Source organism: Plectropomus leopardus, chromosome 9 (genome assembly GCF_026936395.1).
Source record: "Plectropomus leopardus strain MGB_pleo_1.0 chromosome 9, ASM2693639v1, whole genome shotgun sequence".
Taxonomy (NCBI): Eukaryota; Metazoa; Chordata; class Actinopteri; order Perciformes; family Serranidae; genus Plectropomus; species Plectropomus leopardus.
In genome coordinates, this window is record NC_142184.1 from 37,095,174 (window position 1) to 37,121,029 (window position 25,856).

Genomic DNA, 25,856 nt, shown 5'->3' on the forward strand with positions numbered 1-25,856 from the left:
ACTCCGACTTGCAGCTGATCCTAGGTTACCCCTGGCTTCGACGTCATAACCCCCACATCAACTGGCAGACCAGTTCCATCCTTGAGTGGGGGCCGACTGTCACCTCACCTGCCTCAGGCACGCTGCTGGGCCGCATCACCTCCCATCCTCCAGTCCACCTCCTGATCTCATGAGGGTTTCCCAATGGACTTCAGTTAGATTTTTAGTAAGGCCAAGGCCTCCTCCCTGCCTCCTCAAAGACCTTATGACTCACCATAGACCTGTTGCCTGGGACCTGTCCCCCCCGAGGCCGGCTGTACTCCCTGTCCGCTCCTAAAAAAAAAGGCCATGGAGATCTACATCACCAACTTCCTGGCTGCAGGCATTATACGACCGTCCTCCTCGCCTGCTGGAGCCGGTTTCTTCTTTGTGGAGAAGAAAGATAAGACTTTAAGGCCCTTTATAGACTACAGAGGGCTTAATGAAATAACTGTAAAGAACAGATACCCCTTGCCTCTGTTATCTTCGGCCTTCGAACCACTCCAGGGGGCCACCATCTTTTAAAAACTAGATCTCCGCAATGCCTATCACCTGGTCCGCATCAAAGAGGGAGATGAATGGAAGACGGCTTTCAACACCCCCACTGGACACTATGAGTACCTGGTCATGCCCCGGCTGTCTTCCAGGCACTGGTCAACGATGCCCTTAGGGACACGCTCAACAAGTTTGTGATCGTGTATCTGGACGATATCCTGATCTTTTCCCAGTCCCGTGATGAATGCATTGGACACGTCCAGGCCGTCCTGCAATGGCTCCTGGAGAACTCGCTCTTTGTCAAAGCAGAAAAATGTGAATTCCATGTCTCCTCTGTGCCTTTCCTTGGCTTTATTGTGGCAGAGGGCAGCCTTCAGATGGATCCTGCCAAGGTCTCCGCGGTTGCCTCCTGACCCGTCCCCGAGACCCGCAAACAGCTGCAGCGGGTCCTGGGCTTCACCAACTTTTATCGCTGCTTCATCCGCTACGACAGTTCCTTGGCTGCTCCTCTCACCGCCCTTACCAGCTCCAAGGTCAGTGGTCTCCAGTGGCTGGTGAGGCATTCCAGACCCTGAAGGCCCGGTTCACCTCTGCTCCTGTCTTCCTGACCCCTGACACAGTTTGTGGTAGAGGTGAATGCATCAGACACAGGGATTTGGGCAGTCCTCTCTCAAAGGGCCGTTTTGGAGCAGAAGCTCCATCCCTGTGCTTTCTTCTCCCAACACCTGTCCCCTGCAGAGAGCAACTATGACATCGGGAACCACGAACTGTAAGCAGTCAAGGTGGCTTTGGAGGAATGGCGGCACTGGCTGGAGCGAGCCAAAGAACCTTTTTTGGTATGGACTAATCATAAGAATTTGGAATACATCTGTACCGCTAAGAGACTGAACTCTCACTAGGTCTGCTGGGCCCTGTACTTCACAAGGTTCCGCTTCACCCTCTCCTATCGCCCAGGCTCCCGCAATGTCAACCATCCTCACCGTTGTAGACCGTTTTTGTAAAATGGCCCATTTTGTCCTGCTCCCCAAGTTGCCCTCCGCCAAGGAGACAGCCCAGCTGGTGCTCCTCCAAGTTTTTCGCCTCCATGGTATTACAGTTGATGTTGTTTCCTTGAGGTTTCATCCCCAGTCCAACGGGCAGACAGAGAGGGCCAATCAGGGAATAGAGACTGCCCTTTGCTGTATGGTCTCTCATGACCCATCTTCCTGGTCCCTGCAGCTTCCTTGGATCGAGTATGCCCATAACACCCTGACCATCTCTGCCACTGGCCTCTCCCCTTTCCAGTGTCCATACGGCTATCAGCCCCCCCCTGTTTTTGACCTTGGAGAGAGAGTCTGCCTGGCCCTCAGTCCAAGCTTGCATCCGTCGCAAACCTGTTGGCAAACCTGGGTTCGAGCATGTACCACCATCCAGCGCTCTGTTCAGCATTACGCCTCTGCGGCCAACTGTGGGCCAGGAGGTGTGGCTCTCGACTCACGACCTTCCTCTCCGGGTTGAGTCCCAAAAGCTGGTGCCCATGTTCGTCAGTCCTTTCCCCATCCAACGGATCATCAGCCTGACGGCAGTATGGCTCCAGCTCCTGCGCACCATGCGGGTCCATCCCACCTTCCATGTGTCCAAACTCAAGCCGGTGCACGGGAGCCTGCTGTCCCCTAGGGTGCCACCTCCTCCTCCTCCTCCTCCTCCTCCTCGCCTAGTTGATGGGTCCACAGCTTACACTGTCCGGCGCCTGGTCTGGTCTCATTGTTGTGGACAGGGGCTCCAGTATCTCGTCGACTGGGAGGGGTACGGTCCGGAAGAGAGGTCCTGGGTCCCTTCCCGGCACGTCCTGGATCCAGACCTCATTGCCGACTTCCATTGTCGCCACCCCAACAAGCCTGCCAGTTCCGCCACACCACATTGGGGTCCTCGCCCACCTGGCGTCACTTCGTTCCTGCCTGCCGTTCCTGCCTGCCATTCCTGAGGGGGAGTGTGATTACCAGGGGGCCCTGGTAATCACACTCACCTGTTGCCAATCCCTGCTCCTGCATTTAACCTGTCATGTGTCTCATTCTCATTGCTAGATTGTTCTTTGCCATGCAAGACTTTCCAGCATTCTTTTCCTGCCTGCTCTCCTGTTGCCGAACCTGCCTGTCCCTGACCAACCTGCTCCGTCTCCGTCCCGGTAATCCGACCTACCTTCCGTCTTCTGGTTCTGAGTTCAGTCTGTGTTTTCCTGATCACTGGTCACAGAGAAGAGGTGGAATTCTGCGAGCCTGCCTGCTGCAAATGGGAGCTGGAGCCGATCTCTTGTTGCTCTGAGGTAGAAAAGGCATACAAATATTAAGCCTATTGCTTAAATGGGCATATGAGGTGGAAGAAAACAAAAATGCGTACGTTCTGATGTACAAATTGTGTATGAAGTCCTTAAACTGTGGGCAGCAGAAGACTTTGTTTGAGAAATTTTTTTGAACAGACACAGAGATATCCAGAGTGCAGGAGCTTGTTAGTGATGTGACATGCTCTGACCTCCAACATTGCGTCTCCATTTGACTCCATTATAAACGCAGAAATCGTCTGAGAAGAGCATAAAACTTAAATCGCCAAAACTCAATGCAGGCACTTCGGGGTATATGTTGCACCGAACTGTAATAAGTTCCTTGCACTGCTATGCAGTGCAGGCACCCTAATAATGACTACAACAATAGTAATAGAAATATGATTATTAATGAAGTAGTAATCGGTTCATTCTTGAGTCCAAGTGAATCTTTTTGCTTAATTTGAAGTAATTCCCTTAGGCGTTAAGGTATCGCATTCACGAGAATGAAACGCACAGACAACTGGAAGACATACTGCTGCCCGGCGCTGACTGTCACTTGTGTGAAGGCATAAAAAATGTGTATTTAAAGCTCAGTACTCCTAAAATGGAGCTTCCAGATAAAATAATGCAAAATGTAATCTGTGTATGAGAGAGATGATGTTGAGGTGTTTAGTGTCTCAGCTCAAACATAAGCTGAAGGACCAGGGGCAGAGTGAGAACATCAAACTGAGCTGGAGGAAGCAGTTAGATGGAAAAATCTTCCCCAAGAAAGAGAAGAACACAAAGAAGACCAAAAAGGACGAGTCCTCATGTTATGGGTCAGAATACAGCTGCAATAATTAGCTGATTAATCAATTAGTCACAGCTATTTTGATAATCAATCTATCCTCCAAGCTGGTTCCACCTCCTCAGACAGGAAAATCAAATGATTTTATTTGTCATATATATTTATTTGTCACATAAATGGTGACCATGAGGGTCAAAACAACATTTCAGAAAACACTGCAACATTTCCAAAAACAAAAAAACATTTCAGAAAACACTACATTTCCCAAAACAAAACAAAACAAAACAAAACAAACAAAAAATAAAATTTCAGAAACACTTTTTTCATGACTGAGTTGAAGGACATTCCAATGAAAAAGACATCTTAAAAAAAGATGAGCTTCAATTTTTTTAAGAATCTTTAAAATCTGTTTTCATGATGACAATGTCTTTATTTAAGAGTTATATTGCATCCAAAATAATATGTTGTCTCCCTGCCATGTAATGTGGCAGAATATTTTCAAATGACTCTTACAGAAAATAATATTCAATATTTCATAATATTTATTTTACTGCTGTCACTTTATTAGGGAGACAAACCTAAAACAATTTCCCTAAAATTATAAATGTGATTTTTATGTGACTGTTACATCCTCCACACAAATATTTTCTGGATCCAGCTTCTAAAATACATTTTTTTTGTCATTCATGATCATAAACTTCATATCTTTGGGCTTTAGACTGTTGGTTGATATAAACACTACATTTTATTTATATATTTTCTGACATTGTATAGAATAGATAAGTTTATATTCAATAGCAGCCCATTCTCAATTCCAAGTCGTACAAGACCGACGCTTTGTCAATGATTTCTGAATCAGACACCAACACAAAACGGTACCTTTCGCAGTGGTACGCCACAGATGGCATTTAGTCTGAAGTGCTGCCAGGAACAACATAACATCATCAATGACTTTCACCCGTGAGCCCGCTGTTCAGTTCCCTTGTGAATGTTGATAATGTTGATATGATGTTTTTCTAACCCTAACCTAGTGCTTTTGTTGCGCATGGAAATAAACGTAAATACAACTTTTTACCAACGCAAGTGTTCTGAAATGTTTGTATGCATCTAATGAGCAGAAACTGTACATTTTGTGTAAAAATTGAAATGTATTTTGAAAAGACACAATACATGTAACAAGTGTTATTTGACACAGCATCCTGCAGTGTCAACAACAGACGTGAAAGTCCTCTGACAAAACGGCGATATTTTACAAATTGACATGAGAATGCATTGAAAATAAATTTCATTCAATTTGATTTAATTTTAAAATAATTTTACAGGCATGGTTCAATGTTGTTATTTAACATATCCTGCAAGTTTTGGAATGATAAAAAAACAATTTTTGATTTATAGTCTGATTTGTGTTATGCAATGACCATTGTTGTATTTATTGTACCTAATAGTGGTCAATTCAAATGAAACTTTCAGGGTGTGTTTTAGGTACTTTTGAAATATCCGATAAGTTAATATTATGTGTATTATGTTTAAAAAAAAAAAAGAAAAGATGTCAACAAGATTTTGATAACTTTTGATAAGCTCAGTAATGATCCACAGAAAAAGTGGTATGAAACAGAAGGAGATGTTAAAAATGTGTTTTTCATAAAATTCAAAATGGTTTTATGGCCATTGACCCATTAAAAATAATTTTACACAAATGATTGAACATTACTATTCAAGATGTACTGCAAGTTTTGTAATGATTAGAACAACTACTTCTGATTTATAGCTGATTTTTGATGTGCCATGCATACTTTTTGCATGTTTAGTGCCACCTAGGAGCTACAAGAGGTGTTATTACATCACATAACTCTCAAAAGCTGAGCAGATCATCTGGGAGTTTTGAATCCACAATTCCTCTGTGAAATCTCTGTGGACTATCACCTCCCAGAAATCCCTCATACATGGCCACTCCCACGTGTAACGGGCTTGCCTTTCCACTATCGCGCGCGAAACCCGCCACGTGGCCTTGCAGGGGGTTACAATTTTAAAAAATAATTTTAGACAAAATAAAACAATATTTACAACAAAAAACACTTGTGATACCTCTGTGGCTATTACATAGATGTTTTTTACTAAGGGGATAAAGGTGATAAACACAGTATCAGGTATGTCTTGTTTGTTCTCTATAGTTACAAATTCCAGAGCAGACGCTGTACATACATGACATTTAAAAGGAACCAGCAGCAGCTATTTCCAGAGGCAAAGCAGGCTGGGTTTCCTTGCTTTAGTACCACCTTTTCATCTGGGATTTAGGTCTCTGTGACACAGGTGACTGTTGTCTGTCTGATGTCGGTGATCTGGTCTACAGGATCAAGGTAAGGTTCCCAGTGTGTATCTTATCTGTAACAGCTCACCCCATGTCTCTGTGAGTGATGATTTGTTGAGAGTTACTCAATTAGTGGAAACTCCCTGCTGTGTCACCTGGTGGGGGCAGGGTCCTGTACTTTCCTATGGCCTAGCCTTTGACTCATACTTATGTAGTGTGCTGGTTCTTTTCTCTAAATACCCTCCAATAAAATCACTATATCTCACTTTGATTAGCAACACATACCGGTGCTAGATGCTCCTGTATGTAAGTTAGTAACACACACTCACTGAGACGTACAGTACTGAAAAACTATTTAATGCTTCAGAAAGGAGGCAGAACAAATAAATATGATGTACATTTAAAACATGTTAAGGCATCCGGTTGATGGTGTAACAGTTATTTGTGGTTTGATACACGCCTGATGGGCTAACTCAGTGGTTCTCAACCAGAGGTCTGGGGACCCCAGGGATCATTGAGGGAGTTCCAGGGGGTCCCCAGAAATATGGGGAATCGTTTATTTTCATCATTCATTCACTTATTGACGAGTCTGATGTGAGTAAGAGTCATAAGAGTGTCTATTCTGATCATAGGTTGTATTTATAAGATTATCTCCTCCAACTGGCATTTGTAGAAACGTGGTTTTAATCATATTTAACTACCAAAAGATGTGTGTTAACGAAGGGTGCCTGAACATGGAAAAGGTTGAGAACCGCTGACATAGCATCATCACATGATCATCTTCACTCAAACACATCTCACATCTCTGTACTGTTTTCACCCATAACATCATTAAAAAGCATTACAAATTTGACTTTAAATATAGCTGCTGAAGGATTGTCTTCCATGAAAATAACATTTAGTGAAAAGCACTTAAAAAAAAGTCCATTGCATGTTCACAATTCATTGTTTTTCAAGTTTTTTTTTTCTCATTTGAGTGAGATCTGTAAGGAAGCTTTTAAAAAAGGTGAATGGGTCAAGCCCAAATTTTATGAGCACATGTGTAATAGATCAGCTGGGAGTGCTGCAGAGGATGAAGATACTGATCATGGAGCTAAAAAATATAATAGTCACTGTTCTGTGTTTAGCTGAGACAACGTGCTTTCATTTTCCATTCACTCAAATGTTAAAAACATTTATAAAGACTCTTTAAAAACACTGTCAAGTACACTCTGTACTCTCGAATATGCTCTGTATTGGAAGTAGCAGCATCTTAGACAATGCATGAAATATCAACAGTTCCATAGTGTTCTTTCTCTACCTAAAAAAAGATTGGATTTTATTCAGACACTGCTCCATCGGTGAATGGCTCTGGGGGTGCGTCAAGCAGCTCAAACATGTCATCAATGACCTGCCACAGACAGTTCTCCAGAGGAAAGTCATTGTCCACCAGATTTACCAGGAAATAGTTGTCATGGATATACTTGATGATCATCCGCGAGGGAGACTCATCCTCATAGAGCTTGGCCCATTGCTCGATCCACAGGGCAAAGGCCTCATCCTGAGGAAAACATGAGCACAGGTTTGATGAAGGGAACATCTCATGGGCCAGTCAGAGGAGAGTGACTAACCCTTAAGACTGCTGCTGTTAAACACTAGGTTGCCTCTCTCAAACATTTATTGATATTGGAATTTGCATTTGTTTGGAGCTGGACAGGAGTTTTGTTGGAATATGTATAAAAACACCAGTTATTCAGAGCTCCACACTCCCAGTGCAGAACATACTCTGGGCACAGCAACAACTGTCTTTATTCAAGTTTCTAACCCGAATTTGACCCATCATGATGTTTATTTTCACCCAATACCCATTTTTACTGACTAGAGCTTGAACGCATCATAATTAATCTCAATGCATCCTTCGTCAGCAGTTAGTTGCGGCCACCGGCTACGAACAGCTTGCAGGCGGTACATTAAGGCGAAGTTAGAAAAAGTGGAATTATTGTGTTAGTCCAACAAAAACTGGACTTTAAAAAATACATGTAAACATGTTCGACTGAAATTGTAGCAAGTCAAATATCTCGAAGTTGGACTAACACAACTAGATAATGCAGCTGGGGGTTGATTTACTCTTTTAGGTGTATGCAACAGTCGGACCTGAACTGGACTAGGTGTTCTTGCACATGCTTCATAACAGGGTTGCAACTACTGATTATTTTGATAATTGCTTAATCAGTCGAATAGTTTTTCTATTAATTGATGAATCAGATTTTTAAAAAATATAAATAATTATGAAGTAAGCATTTTTTTCCCCATTACTTTGTTAAAAAACAGATTATCATTGACAAAAGTGCCAATAGTGCAGTGCATAAACAGGCAGTTGCTTGAACATCCCTGAGCTGCCAAAATAATATTAAATTAGAAATAATAAATGACTACAAAATCAAACATGAACAATTCAAAAACTAAATGTTGATGGCTTTTACAACATACCATTATGTTTCCTCATTTTAAAACTGAACATACGTGTTTTTTTTATGATTATTTTTGGGGCATTTTAATGCCTTTATTTGATAAGACAGTGCAACTGAAAGAGGAAGAGATAGAGTGGGTGACATGCAGCAAAGGGCCGAGGATGGAATTGAACCTGCGACTGCTGCGGAGAGGACAAAGCCTCTGTACATGGAGTGTCCGCTCTACCCACTGAGCCACCAGTCACCCAATACGTCGTTTTACGTCGAGACTTAGCCTGCCATTAAGCTCTCCTCCTCCTCACTTTCGCTTTCGTTTTAGACGTGGCATCATAACCGTCGTGCTCGCGTGCCGTGACGTGACGTGTCACTTTCGCATATTTTGCAGCTAACACACTTCCTTGTTTTGCATTACGTGAATAGCTGCCAAACTTTTAAAGTTTTCGTATGAAACGTTCTCTCTGCCTCCGCCATGCCTCTTCTAAACACTGGCTTCTCCCGCCTGCATGTGCCGTAAACAGTCCTGCGACACAGTTGGTGACGTAGTAATCATGTGAAACAACAAATTGATAATTTTATTCATTGCCAACACATTTTCTAATCGATTTGATCGATTCTTTGTTGCAGCCCTACTTCATTCGACCCGGAAATCTAACAGCATAAATTCATAAAAGAAAGCCAGAAAAACAAAAGAAGAAGCAGAAGGGAAGAAAAGACAAGACGAAGGTAAAAAGTAAAGGGCAGAGTCCGCACAAATGTACAGCACTGAAAAGTGTTGTTGTTTTCACCTTTTGTCATGCAACCCGTTTGCTGCTTGCTACCTTGTTTGTGACCAAATAGGTCAACCGGAAGAAGGTCAAATTGCAACTAGCTGAAGGGGACATGTCTATACCTGCTGTGGTGGAGTCGGACATAATTCCATCAATAAATGGATTCTCCCCTGGTGCTGCCTAATTGAGCCTAATTGAGTTATAACCATAGCTCCACTTAACTGTGTATGGAAACATACTGACTGACTCTCCCCCTGCTGATGCCAACACGGGTTTGTTTTTCACAGTGTAGTAGTGTTAACTGACTACTTCTTCCTGAAGTCATCCTGGGGAAGACCTCTGTTCATCAACATGTGTTTACTACTGACCCCAGGACCATGTGCATCCCTAATAAATAGATATAACAATAGCTACAAAGTTCTGTTTCTAAAATCACTAACAGGCGTAACAAGCAACCAACACGAGACTGAACATTCTTGAATCCCTTCACGTCAGCAGGACAACCTCTGTCTTACCTTCCAGTACAGGAAGCTGTCTGGGTCCACTACAGTCGGCTGAACGATCTCCCTGCCAGGAAAGATCCCCCACGTCACAGCATTGGGCTGCATGTCAGGGGCGTTGGTCAGGTTACGGCCCTGCACACAAAATATTCATTTGGACACATGGTTAACACACTCACACATAAACAAGGAATGACAGCTGCTCTCTGTTCAAACTTACATGCACGTTAACAATGTGGTAGTTGACACGAGGCTCATACTTCTTCAGTACTTTGAGGAGAGCGTTCACATTTTCACTGGAGGTGAAGAACTCCAGATAGGCCTGTTGGATTTCAAACAAGAGGGTAAGGCCAGCATGTCAACATATATATGTAACAAACTGGACAAAAGTGTCTGTACCTTCTGAAAGACGTAGCCTCCTGCAGGTCCCCAGCCTGCTATAGGGTCTGTGGAGGGTTTGCCGTTGATGTTAGGCTGTGAGTTGATGGTGAGGACTCCTCGTCTGTTTACCTTCTCCAGCTCGTCCTTCAGCAGGTTGGTCTCCGGGGCCAGAGGGTCATCATTCCACGGCAAACAAATCACCTGGCACCAGAGGAAACCTTAGTCCAGAATCAACTTAGTATATTGTCTAATATCTGATGACATTAAATGCTACACACATGGGGCATTCAACATTTTGGGAAACAGGCTTATTTACTTTCTGAGAGCGAGATGTTCAGAGGGATATCACTCTCTTGTCTGTGTGTTCACTACACAGGTGAAGTCACAGTGTAGTTAGCCTAGCTTAACATAAAGACTGAAAGCAGGAGGAGACAACTGGGAACTGTCAGAGAGAATAAGGGGAGGTGGGATATGCTTCTACAAAATATAGTTTGGTGTAAAGAAATCAGTCTTGAGGAATTCATGCAGCTGACACTTAACCCTCATGTCCACTGCACAAAAAAATCTGCTAACATATGGCTTTTTAATGCAATGACAATGCGTGCAAACAGCATTCACACCCAGGTCAAATGACTCTGCAGTAGACACAGGTTTTTATTGCCTCCGACTATGATCGGCTTTGATGGGAACACAACACTCTGGTGAATGTGCTGATTTCTGCTCCTTAACCGGTGAGATGCAATAACGTGCTGTTACTAATTACCCCGTCTCCCCTTAAGCAGCGCTAAAACATTGTTCCATATTAGTCTGCACCGAGTTTGAAAGGGGGACTTAATAAGTAAGAGATAAATAAAGAGACAAAACCACTGAAAAGTTTTCAACGACCTCTGTTCCTGCTACTGTTTACATGTTCTACTGCCCGTTTGTGATGTTGCACACATGGACACACAAACAGGACAACTCGCACACACACACAGGCCAGCTGACAAGAGGCCAACTTGCTCTCCAGCTGTAAGTTCAGTGGCAGTGGGAATACAGCCAATCGCTCTCATTTAGCGGGTTTAGCCCTGTTTAAAAAAAGGTGGGAAAGGGGTTTTATAGAGCATTTCCACTGACTGTAAACAGTCTCACCGCAGGACCTTTCCTTGTTTATTCTGGTCATTGTTTACATCTGGCCTCAGGCCTGCATTAATAAGCTGTTTGAAACCTGGCTGACCTGATTACTAATGCGCGGCACAAACATCATCACTTCCTGCTCACTGCTCTTGAGGACATAGCCAACCTCAGCCACCACCTGCTACAATACAAGTCAAGTCAAGTCAATTTTATTTATAAAACCCATTATCACAAAACAAGGTTTGCCTCAGAGGGCTTTACAGCATATGACATACCTCAGCCTTAGACCCTCACATCACCCTCACTCCCAAAAAAGAACCCCTGTAACGGGGAAAAAAAGGAAAAAACCTCAGGAAGGGCGGCAGAGGATGATGAGGGATCCCTCTTCCAGGACGGAGATGTGCAATAGATGTCATAAATAATTACAATTATGACAAAAAGGACAGAGAAAGAGGTAGGGGAAGAGAGAGGGAGAAAGGGGGAGAGATGCACAGCAATAATGGAAACAAACGCATGTTATATTACATTAATGATAGGTGTAAAAATACTAAATGCACTCTATGGTAATATTGCTTGGTGTTTATATGAGTCCCATGTGTCTATTGATAGTGGAGGCGTGGCTCTTAATAATAGCAGTAACAAAACAGTAATAAAGGCATAACATGTCAATCACAATCATTTACCGTCTGTTATATGTGAGCTGATCTTGTCTTTGCTCAGAGGGTAAAGAGCTCCCGAACCTCATTGTTTTCCCAGTTTGCGGACATTTACAGCCACCGTTCTTCATCTTTGAATTAGCCACTACGCTAACAGCTGCTTTTTAAATCTCCATCAGTGGATCCCACACATAAACACATTGTAAAAATGTCACGCTCGCGCTGCCCAAGATCACGGCTTTCTGGCTTTATGTTTTACACAGATCTTACTTCGGGGCTGTTACTACCTCTGTTCCCGCCTCAGAGGCGAAACCACTCTGCCCCCCCTTTTGATGATTGGGCAATTTATACAGAAAGGTGAGGGGGCATAATAGCGTGACATTCCTGCCTTGAACAGGCAGTGTGTGGCTTGTGAGGAGATGGACCTGTAAAGCTGCAGTTACTGCCTGTTCTGAATGTGATGACTGCAGTGTTTTTCAATCTGCTACAACAGATCTGGATGAACTCACCAACACTGTGACACCTCACATCTTTATTGTAAAGACATGTGCGCCGATAAAATCATTCTGCACACACAGCAAGAGTAAACCCTTAAAGCAAAATTCAGGCAGCTTCGCCAGGCCATCTGAGAGGTCTGAAAAACAAATTTTCAGCCAATGGCCCACTGCAGAGACGCCTGCAGGACATCACCTACCCCCACACTGTGGACAACCAGCAATTGTCAGCCTGTCAGAGCCTGTTGTTTCGAAAGAGCAACGGCCAATAGGGGAACAGCAACGCCCACATCATCAGTCACAACAGCAAGTGGGGAATCAGCAAAGCTCACAAAGGAAACAGGGGAACAACAGTCAACAGACACAGAGGCCACCAATAAAAAAAAAAGTACTCATCATTTAATGGTTTCTACCTTGTGTCCACTGCGGTTTGGTTGGCCTGTGATGTAGCAGGTAAAGACCTCGTAGACACTCTCTTCATTCAGCAGCTCCTCACCCCACATCTGCAGCAGTTTATCTTTGGATGACTTGCTCTTCAAGTAGAAAAGGTAGTAGTCGTTTAACTCGCCAAAAGCTGGGGATGATGAGTTTCCCCTGAAGACATTAACAACAAGGCAACTTAAAGTCATCTGGCAGAAGGTTTTCATCATTCTTCAACTTCAGCACTTATTCACAAAACACTCTTAATCGCCCTTTACTCTTAAAAAAAAGGGAGTAAATTATTGACATCAATCTAACATACCTAATAAAATGCAAACACAAGGACACTGACAGTGAAGTTTTGTCATTCAAAATCTTTTGAGCGAATCGTACCATCTGCCGTTGGGGAACTCATCCCAGTCCTGGGTTCTGTAGATGTAACTCTTGGGCCTGGATGCCCAGAAGATGGGTCGAACATCTTCAACCTTCCGTTTAGGATGAGCACTCACGGCCCAGGGAAGAGGACGCCTGGCAGCAGAAACAAGCTCTGAGACTCTGGACCATTTTGAAGTGACAATGCCTTGCAACCATAGAGCAGGGGCCTGTTCCTCTAAACAAAAATCTGCCCAGATTCTCTCTGCATATTTGCTTTCAGAAATCCAAAATTACTCACCAGTCTAACTGTGAGCCAGTGCATGTAAATGAATGGTAATGCTAGCTTTAACTCTTAAACTTAAACTTCAGAAATGTTTTTCAGATGCACTGTAATCTCTCATAGCTTCCTGTAGAGAAGAGATACAGTTCAGTCTGCTAAACTGCTACGGCCAGTTTAGGGTATCTATTACCACCAAGACTGAGGACAAATCTCCTCAAATCTCCTGTCATTTAGAGGATGGAACTTTTAACCAAACCATTTAAAGAAATACCAAACCCACTTTCAAAGAAAACATTAAAAGATGACTTAATGCAATTAACAGTATGATCAAAGAGTACATGAAATAAAATGATGCAATTTATGAAATCTTGCTAGTGGATTTTGTTTGAAGTGTCTCACATTTAATATGGGATTCTTTTTTTTTTCTCCCTTTTTATGTATCTATTTGAATTGATATTTGAATTTATATCATGAAGCGGGTTTGTAACGAAGAGCAAATCATAGCCAATCAAGAGCCATCATGTCAAAGTTTGCACTACTAGATTTGTATTCTCTTTTAAAGAAAAACCTTTAATAATACTTGATCAGAACATGTAACCCTTACCCTTAATGTTGTTTGTGCTGCTGATGTAAACTGTGGAACTACGAACATGTGTTTTCAATCATCCAGCTGCTGTAGAGGTCAGGTTTTACAACCAGAGCAGGACACTGACTGGACTGTAAACATTAACTATATTACCAGTCTAACAGATTGCCATGCTGAGTCTCCCTGCTGTTTTGTAGTGACATTAATCTGCTGTGTTGTACTGGTAGTATTTTGCCCACACTTGGGTCCTGCAGGACTTTTCCTGCTTTTTACGTTTTTTTTCAGCCAATAGAAGTAATTCTTTGCAACTTTTTCCCTAAAACTCCACAATTCCTCTGACCTCTGCTCAGAGCCCGGATAAGCTGTGTGCAGGCAGAGTGCTGACTGACCTGGGGTCCTCTATCCACAGGCCCAGCTGTCGAAGCACCTCCATGGTGGCAACCTCTCGGTTCAGTGTGTAGAAGTGGAGGCCTGGTACTTTGCCAGTGTCCAGCAGCACGCGGCACATCTCCACCGCCTGCTGGATTCCGTAGTTACGGATAGCAGCATCATTGTCTTTGATGGGCTCGATGACTTGGGTGATCTCCTCTGGCACCTCCAGCTTTGACAGCTTGACCAGCTGACGTAGAGACTGGTAACCCTGGAGTCGAACAGGTTAAAGTCCAGACATATCAAAGTCAAAGGTCTGTTTGAAATGATCTGATAATACTAACACATTTTCAACACCACATTTCTTTAAGGGTAGGGTGTGGATAAGGATTTGACCTCACTCCATCTTCAGTCTCTGGAATCTTTAAGGAGACATAAGCAAGACTTTTTCTACCATTTGTGATGAGCAGCATGTCTGGATCAACCTAAACCTAACTCTGACCTTTAAGGGATAGTTCATCCCCAAATTAAAACACACATTTTTCCTTTTAACTGTTATTTATCGAGTTAGAATGTTTTGGTGTGAGTTGCCGATTGTTGGAGATTTCGCAACTGACTAATTTCTGGAGTCCCTGAACCCACAGCTACTGACTAGATACAGGACTCCAAAACATTACATGTTAGCATCTCAGCATTTCACTGCCTAGATAGGGACGGAAGACAAAAACAAGAGAAAGGAGAGCTGCAAGATGACTTGGTTGGCAATGTTTTCTTCTACCTCCCCAGCAGTGGGAGAGATGTGCGAAACATGCAGCTGAGAGCGGTAATCATCATCTGCATGCTGCATCGCCATGTGCAAAAGACACACTGAGGGGCACAGCATGAGATGACAGATAAAGATGGAAGAGAAGAAGGAGAAGTGGTGCGAGGAAAAATACCAGCCCTTAGCTTGTAATACAGGTTTTAATATTAAAAAATTTATTGTATAATATATAAAATGTAATATAATATAGGCCTATTTTTACAGTACAGATGTGTTTTTTTGTTAATTCAGGTTGAAGGCCTAAAACAGAACAAAACAGTGTACAGTATGAATTTAAATTATACTTTCTAATAATGATAAGCAACATTTAAGTGCATTCCTTATTTACACAAGAAGTTGGAGGCAGGTGTAGATTTTGTTAGTATCTATGAAAAGATTGGAGCTACCAACATATTTATGCCGACATATGTAATTTTTCCTTTGCGAACAGTTTCCACACAAATTAGTTCTGCTCATGTTTCATAAATAAGACCCAGTGGACATCATTTTCTCAGAGTCTCCCACTGTGAACCCATTAGCACTCAACCTGTGCCTCCTTTATGATAGTGGCTGCAGTACTGGTGCTCCTGGAGCAGCAGGAGTTACCTGAATGGGGAAGATTCCGGGCAGTATGGGGCACGTGATCCCAATTGCCCTGCAGTCATCCAGGAACTTAAGGAACGTGTCTGCCCTGAAGAACAGCTGGGTGATGACGAAGTCTGCTCCAGCATCCACCTTCTCCTTTAGGTGTCGGAGATCCTCTTCATAGCTCTCTGCCTCAGGGTGGCCTGTGGGGTAGCCTGAACATACACACATACTGAATTCAAACTGTAAATGTAAGAAACAACAGTTTGTCAAGTTGGGTAATTTCTGTTAATCATGTTTGCACATTGCTTGGGGTGTCCCCCAGGGGTCAGTGTTGGGCCCAAAATTGTTAATTTTGTATATAAATGATTAATGCAAAGTATCAGCTGTACTGAAGTTAATATTGTTTGCTGATGATAAAAATAATTTCTTTTCTGGGGAGAATTCAGAACAACTATTGGAGGATATCACCAAAGAAATTAGCTAATTAAAAGTATGGTTTCATAGAAACAAATCATCATTAAACTTATACAAAACAAAAATAATGTTATTTGATAACTGTGAAATGAATACAAGTACAGATACAGACTAAAAAGTCGAGATGCATTTCAGTACAAAACAAAGCAAAGCAGGATCTGGATTGGAAATCACTCAGCACTCTCGACTCTTCAATAGTTTTACCATTTTTAAATTACTGGGCCAAGGTTTGGGTACAATGAGTTCCCTAAAAGAGTTCTTTACATTCACTTTCTAAAAAAAGAGCAAAAAGCAATACAAATCCTTCACAATGTCAGATATCTGGATCTCACTAACCCATTATTCTCACTGTCAAAACTGTCTGCTTGCTTGTCTTGATCATTTCTCTATTTTCTTTTTTTCCATGTTAAAAATAAATCAAATCAAAATAGAGTTTCACTTAAACTGCCTTCAGCTGATATGAAGGCTGAAAACATACCAGCGACGCAGAGGTCAAAGTAGTCATCAAACTCGGATCGAATGTGTTTAACAAGGTCGGTGGCGTAGTTGAAGCCTCCCTCCTCTTCCTCCCAGTCTGCTCCCACTGGGTCTGTGGAGATATCACAACATCATACCTTAGCTGGCAGCCGTAAGTAATGAGCTTCTCCAAGGTTTATTCTATTGCCTCATTTTCACTGCACGATTCATTTTTACTCGACTCACTTTTGGTACCAGATCTTTTTTCTTTATTTCCTTTTCCACTATGAACAGTACCCCGTAAATGTATTAGCAACTATTAGCTGATCACTATAGCTATGGTGCATGTAAATCAGGCATGTCAAACTGGTCCACAGGGGGGCCGGTGTGGCTGCAGGTTTTTGTGCCAACCAACCAAGAGCACACAGTTTGACCAATCAACTGTCTGAAGACGGAGATCAGTTGATTAAATGAGTCAAGTCTGGTGTGCTGCTACTTGGTTGGAAACAAAACCTGCAGCCACACCGGCCCCCCTGTGGACCGGTTTGACATGCCTGATGTAAATACTGTGACATCATCTTCAAACCAAACCAAACAGGTAAGCATCTGCACTTCACTATTGTATAGGGTTGTGTAAGGAATGTACAGCGTCGTTTTGCAGGCTGACATTATGTAAAATCAAGGTAAAGTAAATAAAAAAATTGCGGTCATTGTAGATGGTAGCTTGGTGATTTAAAAAAGGCAGGTTTATGCAGAATGTCGTTTGTTGCACTTGTGACAATTTTCTTTGGCCAATCAATGGTCTGCTGTGTTTTAACTCTACCTTCTTCAAGAAGCAACTAAGCTCACTTTGACTGTGGTAGCACCTAAAAAGCACCAGGTACCAGGTACTATCTGCAACTTCTGCGAATGAAAAATTAAAAAAAAAAAAGAAAGAAAAAAAAGTGGAACTGTACTGTAGTAAAAAAAAAAGAGGAATAATTTGCCACTCCAATGAGGAGTCTTCACCATATCTGAAACTAACAATGTTAAACGGTTCAGCAGGATTGGTATACTGACAGCCTGATCCATTTCCGGTAGGGGTGGGTGTTGTATCGAATATGCTTGACGTATCGCAGGTTGTTCCATGTGCAATGTATAAAATGACTATCTTGTGAACAGAGTATAAATTGTCACGTTGTTTTCATGAGCCACCATTGATTGAGTTCTCTTGCCCTCTGTTACAGCTCTCTGCCTCTCTCTCTCTCTCTCTCTCACACACACTCTCACACACACACACACACACACACACACACACACACACACACACACACACACACACACACACACACACACACACCAGGGCTTTGCTTTTAGTCACATTTTGCGACCATGGAGCACCACCATGACTTACATAGACTATTAATATCTGAAGTGAAGAGCTGTTAGTTTGTTTCCAGCTTACAGAGAATAAATCATGTTTAATGGCACTGCAGTAACAGTCTAATTTCATGAGTGGTAGTGGCAGTACTGTGAGCAGGTGAGGCTTTGTGTTTTTCTGTCTTCAGAGCTCTGATCGTTACTATTCATTCACACTTTGCGATCACTGCGCACCAGTGTGACTTGGAATTCTTTGCAATCTACGAGGTGGAGAGCTGTTAGTTTGTTTTCAGCTTGCAGTGGATGAATCCTCCATTTAACTTTCTGCTAATGCTAACATCCAACTGTTGACCAGAAGCTTCAAGTCCACAGCAGACAAGCCAAGTCCTTCAAAATAAAAGCACCATGGGTCCCGCTCCATTTTATTTAATTATATCAACATTTTATTAAAGTTTATTACAGTTCATTATTTTAAAGCCACATCGGCCAGCCCTAATTTCCGGTACTTTGTTTGGTTATGTGATCTGCCAACAATGGTCCATTTAACACCGCTAAAACACTGGAGGCGTGAGTAAACCTGAAAAGTGTGAATAAGAAATCAAACAGCAGCCTGCTTTTTAACAGCAGGATTCTAATACAAACGCTCCAGGCAAAGCTTGTGTAACTCTCCTCTTTGCTGAGAACAGCTGGCAGAAGATGGTCAGCTATTTTCTTGTGAAAGGAAACTTGAAAAGCTATGCCGCTAAGAATTCTCTTTTCATTTATAAAACTTCCAAGCACTGTGACCCACAAAGGACTACACGGTGCAACTACTTCTGTAATTTAGAATGCAAACAGACATCATGTGTCCTACCTCCTCTCAGTGCCATGATGTTCTTGAGGCCCAGGCGCTTTGCTTTGGCCAGGTGGCCTGTGATCTTCTCTTTGGTCTGGTTGCAGCAGGTCAGGTGGAGGATGCTCTCCAGGCCACAGTAGTTAACAGCTGTGCTGGCTATCATCATGGAGGAGGTTTCTTTGTCTGAGCCCGGGTCCCCGGCTGGGTGCCATGTAATGTCGATAAATAGAGGCCCTCCGGAGCCCATACGGTCAAATCTGAAGAAAAATGGAGAGAAAAATAAGAACACTTATAATAATGTTTCAAAGACCAGCTGTTGTTTGAGTCTTGAGTTGTTAGCGATGATGCTATGTTGGTTAACTACAAGAGGGATCTTTGTACTTTCTATGACCCTCTTTTCAGATTCAAATGGGCCACTATGAGCAACAGAAAAGCAAAGCAAGCCGTGTGACGTTTCGCTGGGAGTATTATGAAAAGCCTCTTGGAGCTACATTTTTTAAACTAGGCGAGCAGAAGATGTGGCGTTTTTGTTAAGACCTAATTATTGTTTAAACAGCCTTTTCACAAAATTTTGACCATGTTCTTATGTCCAGCTTTTGTATGGGCTTTATTGATTCTGTGCAAATCATGTTTCCTTTAAGAAGATGCACAAAAACATTATTTTACAGAGGTATAAGAATAAGGAAAGACTTTGAAGACAGTCATGTCTGTCTATGACACAGTATGACATCCATGTGGTACGTACAACTTGAATTACTGTTACTAAACTGTATATTGTGTGCAGGTGCATACATGTATGTATGTAAGCATGTTATGTTTTAATATACATGAATATGCATGTATGTGTAAACATGTATGTATGTGTAAATTCAGTGGGACATATATATGTAAGTGTTTGTATATATTTTAGAAATGAAGATCACAAATTATTTAACTGATTAGCTGAGAAGGGGTAGAAAATAATAAGTTAATACTTCCTCCTACAACATTTTGAACATGTAAGTCACAATTTCTTGTTCCTTATTTGAATGTAATTATTGAATTTTTTTGTGTAGGTTAACGTCCATTTTTGTTATTGCCATTTTGTTGCATTTTTATCTTTTTCTGTTTGTTTGTTTTGTTTTACATGTTCGAAATATCCTTTTATTCATTCATTCATGTCTGCAATAGTCCGGTGACCTGTCCAGGGTGTACCCCGCCTTTCCCCCAATGCCAGTTGGGATAGGCTCCATTCCCCCCACGACCCTTACAAGTACAACCGGTTACAGACAATGAATGAATGAATTCGAAATATCGTAATATCAATCTATAATATCACGTTCAAGAGACTGATTTGACATGCCTTGAGATGAGGTTGACAGCTCCACTGGCTGTGCGGGGAGGAAAGAATTCCAGGGAGAACCAGCGGTCTCCGGACTCCATCCTTCTCCGCATCTTGTCCCGCAGCCTGTCTGACCGGTCTGCATCCAGCACTGGTGTGGAGCACCGCGAGCTCTCCTTTGAGCTCTCCCCGCCACTGTTGCTGGCCCCGCTGGAGTCGCTCTTGCATGACTGCCAGCTACCGTCCCCTCTCTGAACCTGGTTCACCATGATGGCTAATTATACTGAGGAGGAAAGAATACACACAATACACCATTCTGACTCTGTTCCTGCAATAATATGAGATCTGGAGTTATGACATTACTTACAGTATGGTAAAAACCCCATTTAACCCTTTAAACCAGAGCAAATTGACTTGATTTCTTTAAAAAAGCCTGGGAAGAAGGCAATGAGTGATGAAAGAAGAAATTAACCCCCAAAACAGAAAGAAATTACAGGTTTCCCACATGTTTTCATGAATTAAATATTAAAACTATTTCATGACTTTAAGTCCAGACAATATTTTTGTCTTTTCCCACTTAGCCACTATTTTTCAAACATCAGATTCAAATTCTATTCAAACATAATTTCAGCTAGCTGGCGTACATGGAGGAACAGGCAGAAGGTGGGGAAAAAAAAAACAAAAAACGTAGGTAATGGTAAACAAAACGTCACACGCTGATGCATATTAGTTATTATACGTCAACAGCTACAGAAAATAAATCTGACAATATGTTACATTTCATTGAAGGCCATCTATGGAAGATAGCTGTAACAATTTCACTAAACACACACAAAAAAGTCATGACTTTTCCAAAACTTTCAATATTATTATTATTGGGGTTTTTTTTTTTTTTGGTTTTTGTTTTTTTTTTTTTTACAAATTTCATGACTTTCCATGCTTTGGAAATGTTACTGGGAAATTCCATGGCTTTTCCAAATTTTCCATGACCATGGGAGCCCTGAAATTACTATCAGTGACATCTTTGAAATCACATCTTAAAACCCATTTTTTTACAGACTTTTATGTGATGTCCCCTTTATTTATTCATTTATCATGTCTCTTCCTCTACTTGTTTTGCTGCTCTTACTCTATTATTCCATTCCTTATCCTTCTGATGTCCTGCTCTTACCAGCTTTTCATGGTTTTATTCATTAACTTGTTTATCTCTCTCTTATTCTTTGTTTTATTCCCACTTTTGGGATGTCGTCGTCTTATATTATTTCTTATATATTATTTTATTGTCTTTTATTACATTTATTTTTATATTTTCTAAAACTTTACTCATTTTGTACTTTAACTTCCTTTTGAGATCTGTCTGTTTTATCACTTTCATTTGCTTTATTCTTGCTGCTCTTTTATGTTTGCATTTTGTTCTGGCCTTTCTGTTTGACTTTTCTAGACCTTTCTCTGTTTGGCATGTTTGTTGATGATATTTTATTATTCTCTGAGTTCCTGCCTTTGCTTAGTCTGTTAAAAAACTTTGTTAACATCTGTTTTAAAAGGTGCTATATAAATAAAGTTTTATTATTATTATTATTACTATTAGTAGTAGTAGTAGTAAAAAGTATGAAAATTAAGTAAGTAAGAGAATTATCTGAACATTAGTTTAAAAAACAAAACAAAGGAAGTGATTCGGAAAGTGCATGAAAAATTATAATACTTCCATAACATAATTTAAAAATGTAATTGTGATAAGCTATAAACATAGTTTTTTCCTAGCTTTTTTCTTTTTTACCCCAGACATTTTTCCCTACCTTTTTAAAAATATTTTCATAAATCTAATATATTCTTGGAGCTCGTGGAACATTTTTACCAAGTTGCTTATTTCCTTTTTTCCTCATGTTTTTGAAGAAGAGGGTTCAAGTGTTTAAATGAAAGAAAAAGAAAAGTGATGCCGCTCCAGGTTTCAAAGGGTGTGTAAGTGTGTCATATTTTGTTGACTCTTTCGACTACGTACATCATCATAGAGAAGAAATAAAGTTAACTGTCTACAGAAATTCTCAATGCTTTATGGAGTAAAAGTTCTGCCTGGAGGTCCATGCAGAAAGCCCATGATGAGGGCCACCACACCGTATCCTACCTTCTTCCGTCGTAACGAGGATCTGTCACAGACGTTAGTAATAACGAAGCGTCCCTGACACAGCAACACGAGCCGCTGGTTTTATACTCTGCTATACGTTCACTCCTGCACACGCAGGTAACAGCGTGTTGTAAGCAAACATCTCTCAGAGCAGTGTGCTAGCATTAGCTCTGCTGGCAGCTAACGTTAGCTCCGTGCCCCAGCAGCGATGCTAGCTCTTTGGTTATAAGCTCCTTTAAAACACCGAGACAAACACCGCACTGTCTCACACCGAGCTCCGAGCTAGCCCCGGTTACGGTCGGTTTGAGCGGGTAAACAAAGCACAAACATAATTTCTCCCACCTCTCCCTCTTCTCCCAGCCGGTGGTTTCTCTGCTACCGGTGTTGTGTCGAAGTCTGTGCCCCTCTGAATCCCATTCAGGACAGGGCAGCTGCTCTACCACAGCGTGAAACCCCCACGGTCACACTCAGGGCTCCCGGGCTCCCTAGTAATCAGCGCAGTGTGACGTTTACGGGACGGTGCTGCTTGCCGTTAAACCTGCCGTTTCTCCGTTACTACACGTCTGATGAAAACAGCGGGCGACGTTTGTTTACCACGTGTTTGGGCTCATGGAGACCTTGCATAGACGGGTTAATATATTTTTATATACCTAGCTCTAAAATGTCAACACTTGACTCGTGGCTATGACACACTGGGGTTAGTTTCGAATTCTCTCAAGATAACACATACGTAGGCTAATTAATACATTTCTTAAATAACTCCATCGTGCACTATAACGTGCTTGTTGATATTGTTAAATTTAGTTGAAATGGATACGCAGTTTTGTCAACCATATAGATTATAATGAAATGACAATTTAACATTTGAAAGTGGACTTTTCTTTGATAAAAAAGAAAAGTTTTCACGGGTTTCCCCACGGGCACCAAATGTAGCATGAACTACCGCTGTATTCAGTGGAATCACAATTGCGCAATAATATATGCAATACGCAGTATTTCATATATTTGTGTCAGTAGTTTAGGAGGCTAGAAGGCGTTTATTAACCATCTAAAAACCATGGTTTGATTTCTTTCAGAAATATGGACAGTAAAAGGTTTCAAAGGGTTAAAGAATAGTTGCATGTGCGTAAATTACAGGCACTTTTGATCATTTGGAACAACGATCCGCTTTTGGCGTCACGTGAGCTTGTAGGGAGCCGCTGATGCTGCGTTAAATGTCCTGGGAAATATAATATTCCAAACACAGCGACTGTGTTATGAAGATATATTTTAAAATGTAATTTTACAACACTGCTACAGCGTTTTAAAACATTTTTTTCCGATGTACTACTCTCTAAATATGTTGTTCAGGTTCTTCCAGTGATGTTGATCTTTTAGACTTTTCAAATCTTGACAGATTTACTATTGGCCCTGAAGGCAGCATGACACAACAACGAAGATGGCGTGTTGTGGAAACTGTTTTTGTTGCCAGTGTTGCTGCAGAGAAGGAGAGACACGGACACCCGAGGAACTGGTGAGGATAGACAGAACTATAAGTCAGCGCAGGGATCTTTGGATTATTATGTGATGAGATATTTTCCCTGATGATTCCTGCTGAGGTTTGCTCAGTGCCACAGTCAAGCTGCTCGCTCCACCCTGCTGATCACTCACTGTGATCTGCTGTTTGTTACATTCTGCAAATTAGTGACAATAACCTTATATTTATTCACTGTGCATTAACTGACACCAGAAACAGGCAGTAATCCTCCTTACAGGGGTCTCAGGGGACCGGCTTTGCTATTCTTACTGTGCTCATGAAGAGAAAATCCCTGGACCAAACTTGGCCAAAGTCCAATTCAAAAATCTTGCAAATAAGAGCTTCTTTTCTTTTTAACAAAATTACTTAACCTTCTTAACACCATTCAGGCGGTTAATGGCTGATCAGAATCCCTGCTTCAGTTCGGCATGAATGTATTTACATCATCAACTTCTGTGTTTCATTACCCCCTTTATACAAGAAGTTATCCTCCATTCAGCTCATTTTAGGCTTTGTGAAATGTAAGTGCTGCTGTGGAGATTATCAATTTACTTAAATTAACTGAAGACCAAATCATGTCTTCAAGCTACATGAGCTCATGCTCTTTGTCAGGTGTTTGCAAAATAAGTCAACTTTAACGCTTTAGAACCTGGATCGACATCACTTATGTTGTGCTGCGTTCAGACGCTGTCACAAGCATTTAAACCATAGACCGTATGATTTAAACCCATGGAACCTGAGAAAATTGGTTTGATATTTTTTGGGAAAAAGGCAACGAGCTTTGCAAGAAAGAAGAAAAGAAAAAAGGAAAGAAATGCCCTAAAAATCCTATAATTACATACTTAAAATCATGAGAAAAAAATTAAAATCTATATTTTTTAATTTATATTATATTATTACGGGGGCCCTTCTGTGTGGAGTCTGCATGTTCTCCCTGTGTCTGCGTGGGTTCTCTCCGGGGTCTCCAGCTTCCTCCCACAGTCCAAAGACATGCAGCTCAGGTTGACTGGTGACTCTAAATTGCCCTTAGGTGTGACTGTGTGTTGTCTGTCTATATGGGTCGGCCCTGCGATATACTGGTGACCTGTCCAGGGTGTACCCCGCCTTCCGCCTGATGACAGCCGGGATTGGCTCCAGCCCCCCCACGACCCTTGCGAGGAAAAGGGGTTACGGACAATAAATGAATGAATGAATATTATATTGTTAATATATTATTATATTTCATATTTATTTTTATTTTATATTTTTTGGGCCATTTGTTGTTACATTGCTCATTGACTTCTTACCATGTTTTCTGAATGAAATCAGAACGATTTGCAGCTGAATTCCCAAAAGAGTCCATGTTGTGCATTAGTTTGCATTCAGCTATGGATTTGTAGTTTGTTGCTGGCTTCTGCTCTTAAACTGTTTAAACTGTCCTGCTGTGCTGGATGTGCTGTGTAGTAACTACGTTGTATTTATAGTATCCCTCTTTTTTCCTTGAAGACAATCCTCGGGGAAATCCGAGATGAAGAAGATGAGATTTTACCCAGGAAAGACTACGAGGTGAGTTTCTTGTGGAAAAGTATCATTCAGAGAAAAAATGTTGATGGATTCATGCTGCCTCTGGTGCAGATAAGTGTCAGTAGTTGTGTGTCTCTGGTCTGACCAGGTAATAGTTACACTGTATTTGTTTTGGCTTGAACAGAGCTTGGATTATGACCGCTGCATTAGTGAGCCCTATGTGGAGGTTCTGGAGGGGATGGACAACAAGGTGAGACAGAGTGTCTGTTGTTGAGTCATTGCTTGTGTGTGTACAGAGCATGCAGATGGGATTTGATTTGGGTGTCTTCCCCTTGTCAAAACTCCAACAGGAGGAATCTTAAGTAGCATGCTGAAAAAAAGTGGAAGATGCATGTCTGTTCCTTTGTGCTGTATTTGATTGCGGGTCTGCACAAGGCCTCTGATAATAATAGTGATGGTAAACGTGGCCTCATGGAGCTTTTTGGCCATCTCTCTATTCATGCTGGAAAAGATTTGAAGCTGTGGAGCTTCTAATATACCAAAGACAGTGACATCTGGTGGCCTGCCAAATGTAAAACA

At 41.7% G+C, this 25,856-nt stretch overlaps 2 protein-coding genes across 2 annotated transcripts in view; one reads left to right on the forward strand and one right to left on the reverse strand.

Moving 5' to 3' along the window:
- Window positions 1–6,243: 6,243 nt before the first annotated feature.
- mthfr (methylenetetrahydrofolate reductase (NAD(P)H)) lies at window positions 6,244–23,154 on the reverse strand. Its single transcript, XM_042492076.2, has 12 exons — window positions 22,601–23,154; window positions 20,158–20,419; window positions 18,834–19,072; window positions 16,644–16,754; window positions 15,710–15,903; window positions 14,322–14,572; window positions 13,085–13,219; window positions 12,685–12,865; window positions 10,024–10,206; window positions 9,845–9,946; window positions 9,640–9,759; window positions 6,244–7,447 (listed from the first exon to the last, which is right to left on the reverse strand). Exons 2-12 carry the CDS (start codon window positions 20,403–20,405, stop codon window positions 7,226–7,228), a joined length of 1,986 nt encoding a protein of 661 aa, XP_042348010.1. The 5' UTR covers window positions 20,406–20,419; window positions 22,601–23,154; the 3' UTR covers window positions 6,244–7,225.
- Window positions 22,767–25,856, forward strand: part of clcn6 (Cl-/H+ antiporter 6) — a 30,112-nt gene continuing 27,022 nt past the window's right edge. Inside the window, exons 1-4 of the mRNA XM_042492075.2 lie at window positions 22,767–22,888; window positions 23,655–23,771; window positions 25,260–25,319; window positions 25,462–25,527. Coding sequence (XP_042348009.1) covers window positions 23,697–23,771; window positions 25,260–25,319; window positions 25,462–25,527 — 201 coding nt within the window. The 5' untranslated portion in view covers window positions 22,767–22,888; window positions 23,655–23,696. The remainder of the gene's footprint in view (window positions 22,889–23,654; window positions 23,772–25,259; window positions 25,320–25,461; window positions 25,528–25,856) is intronic.

Bases quoted from the DNA above. Each gene is read 5' to 3' on its own strand.
- mthfr (XM_042492076.2), bottom strand. From the start codon at position 20,405: ATGGTGAACCAGGTTCAGAGAGGGGACGGTAGCTGGCAGTCATGCAAG. The intron at 14,573-15,709 runs GTAACTCCTGCT...GTTCGACTCCAG, and splicing joins CCGGAATCTTCCCCATTCAG to GGTTACCAGTCTCTACGTCA. The intron at 12,866-13,084 runs GTACGATTCGCT...TAATGTCTTCAG, and splicing joins GAGTTCCCCAACGGCAGATG to GGGAAACTCATCATCCCCAG.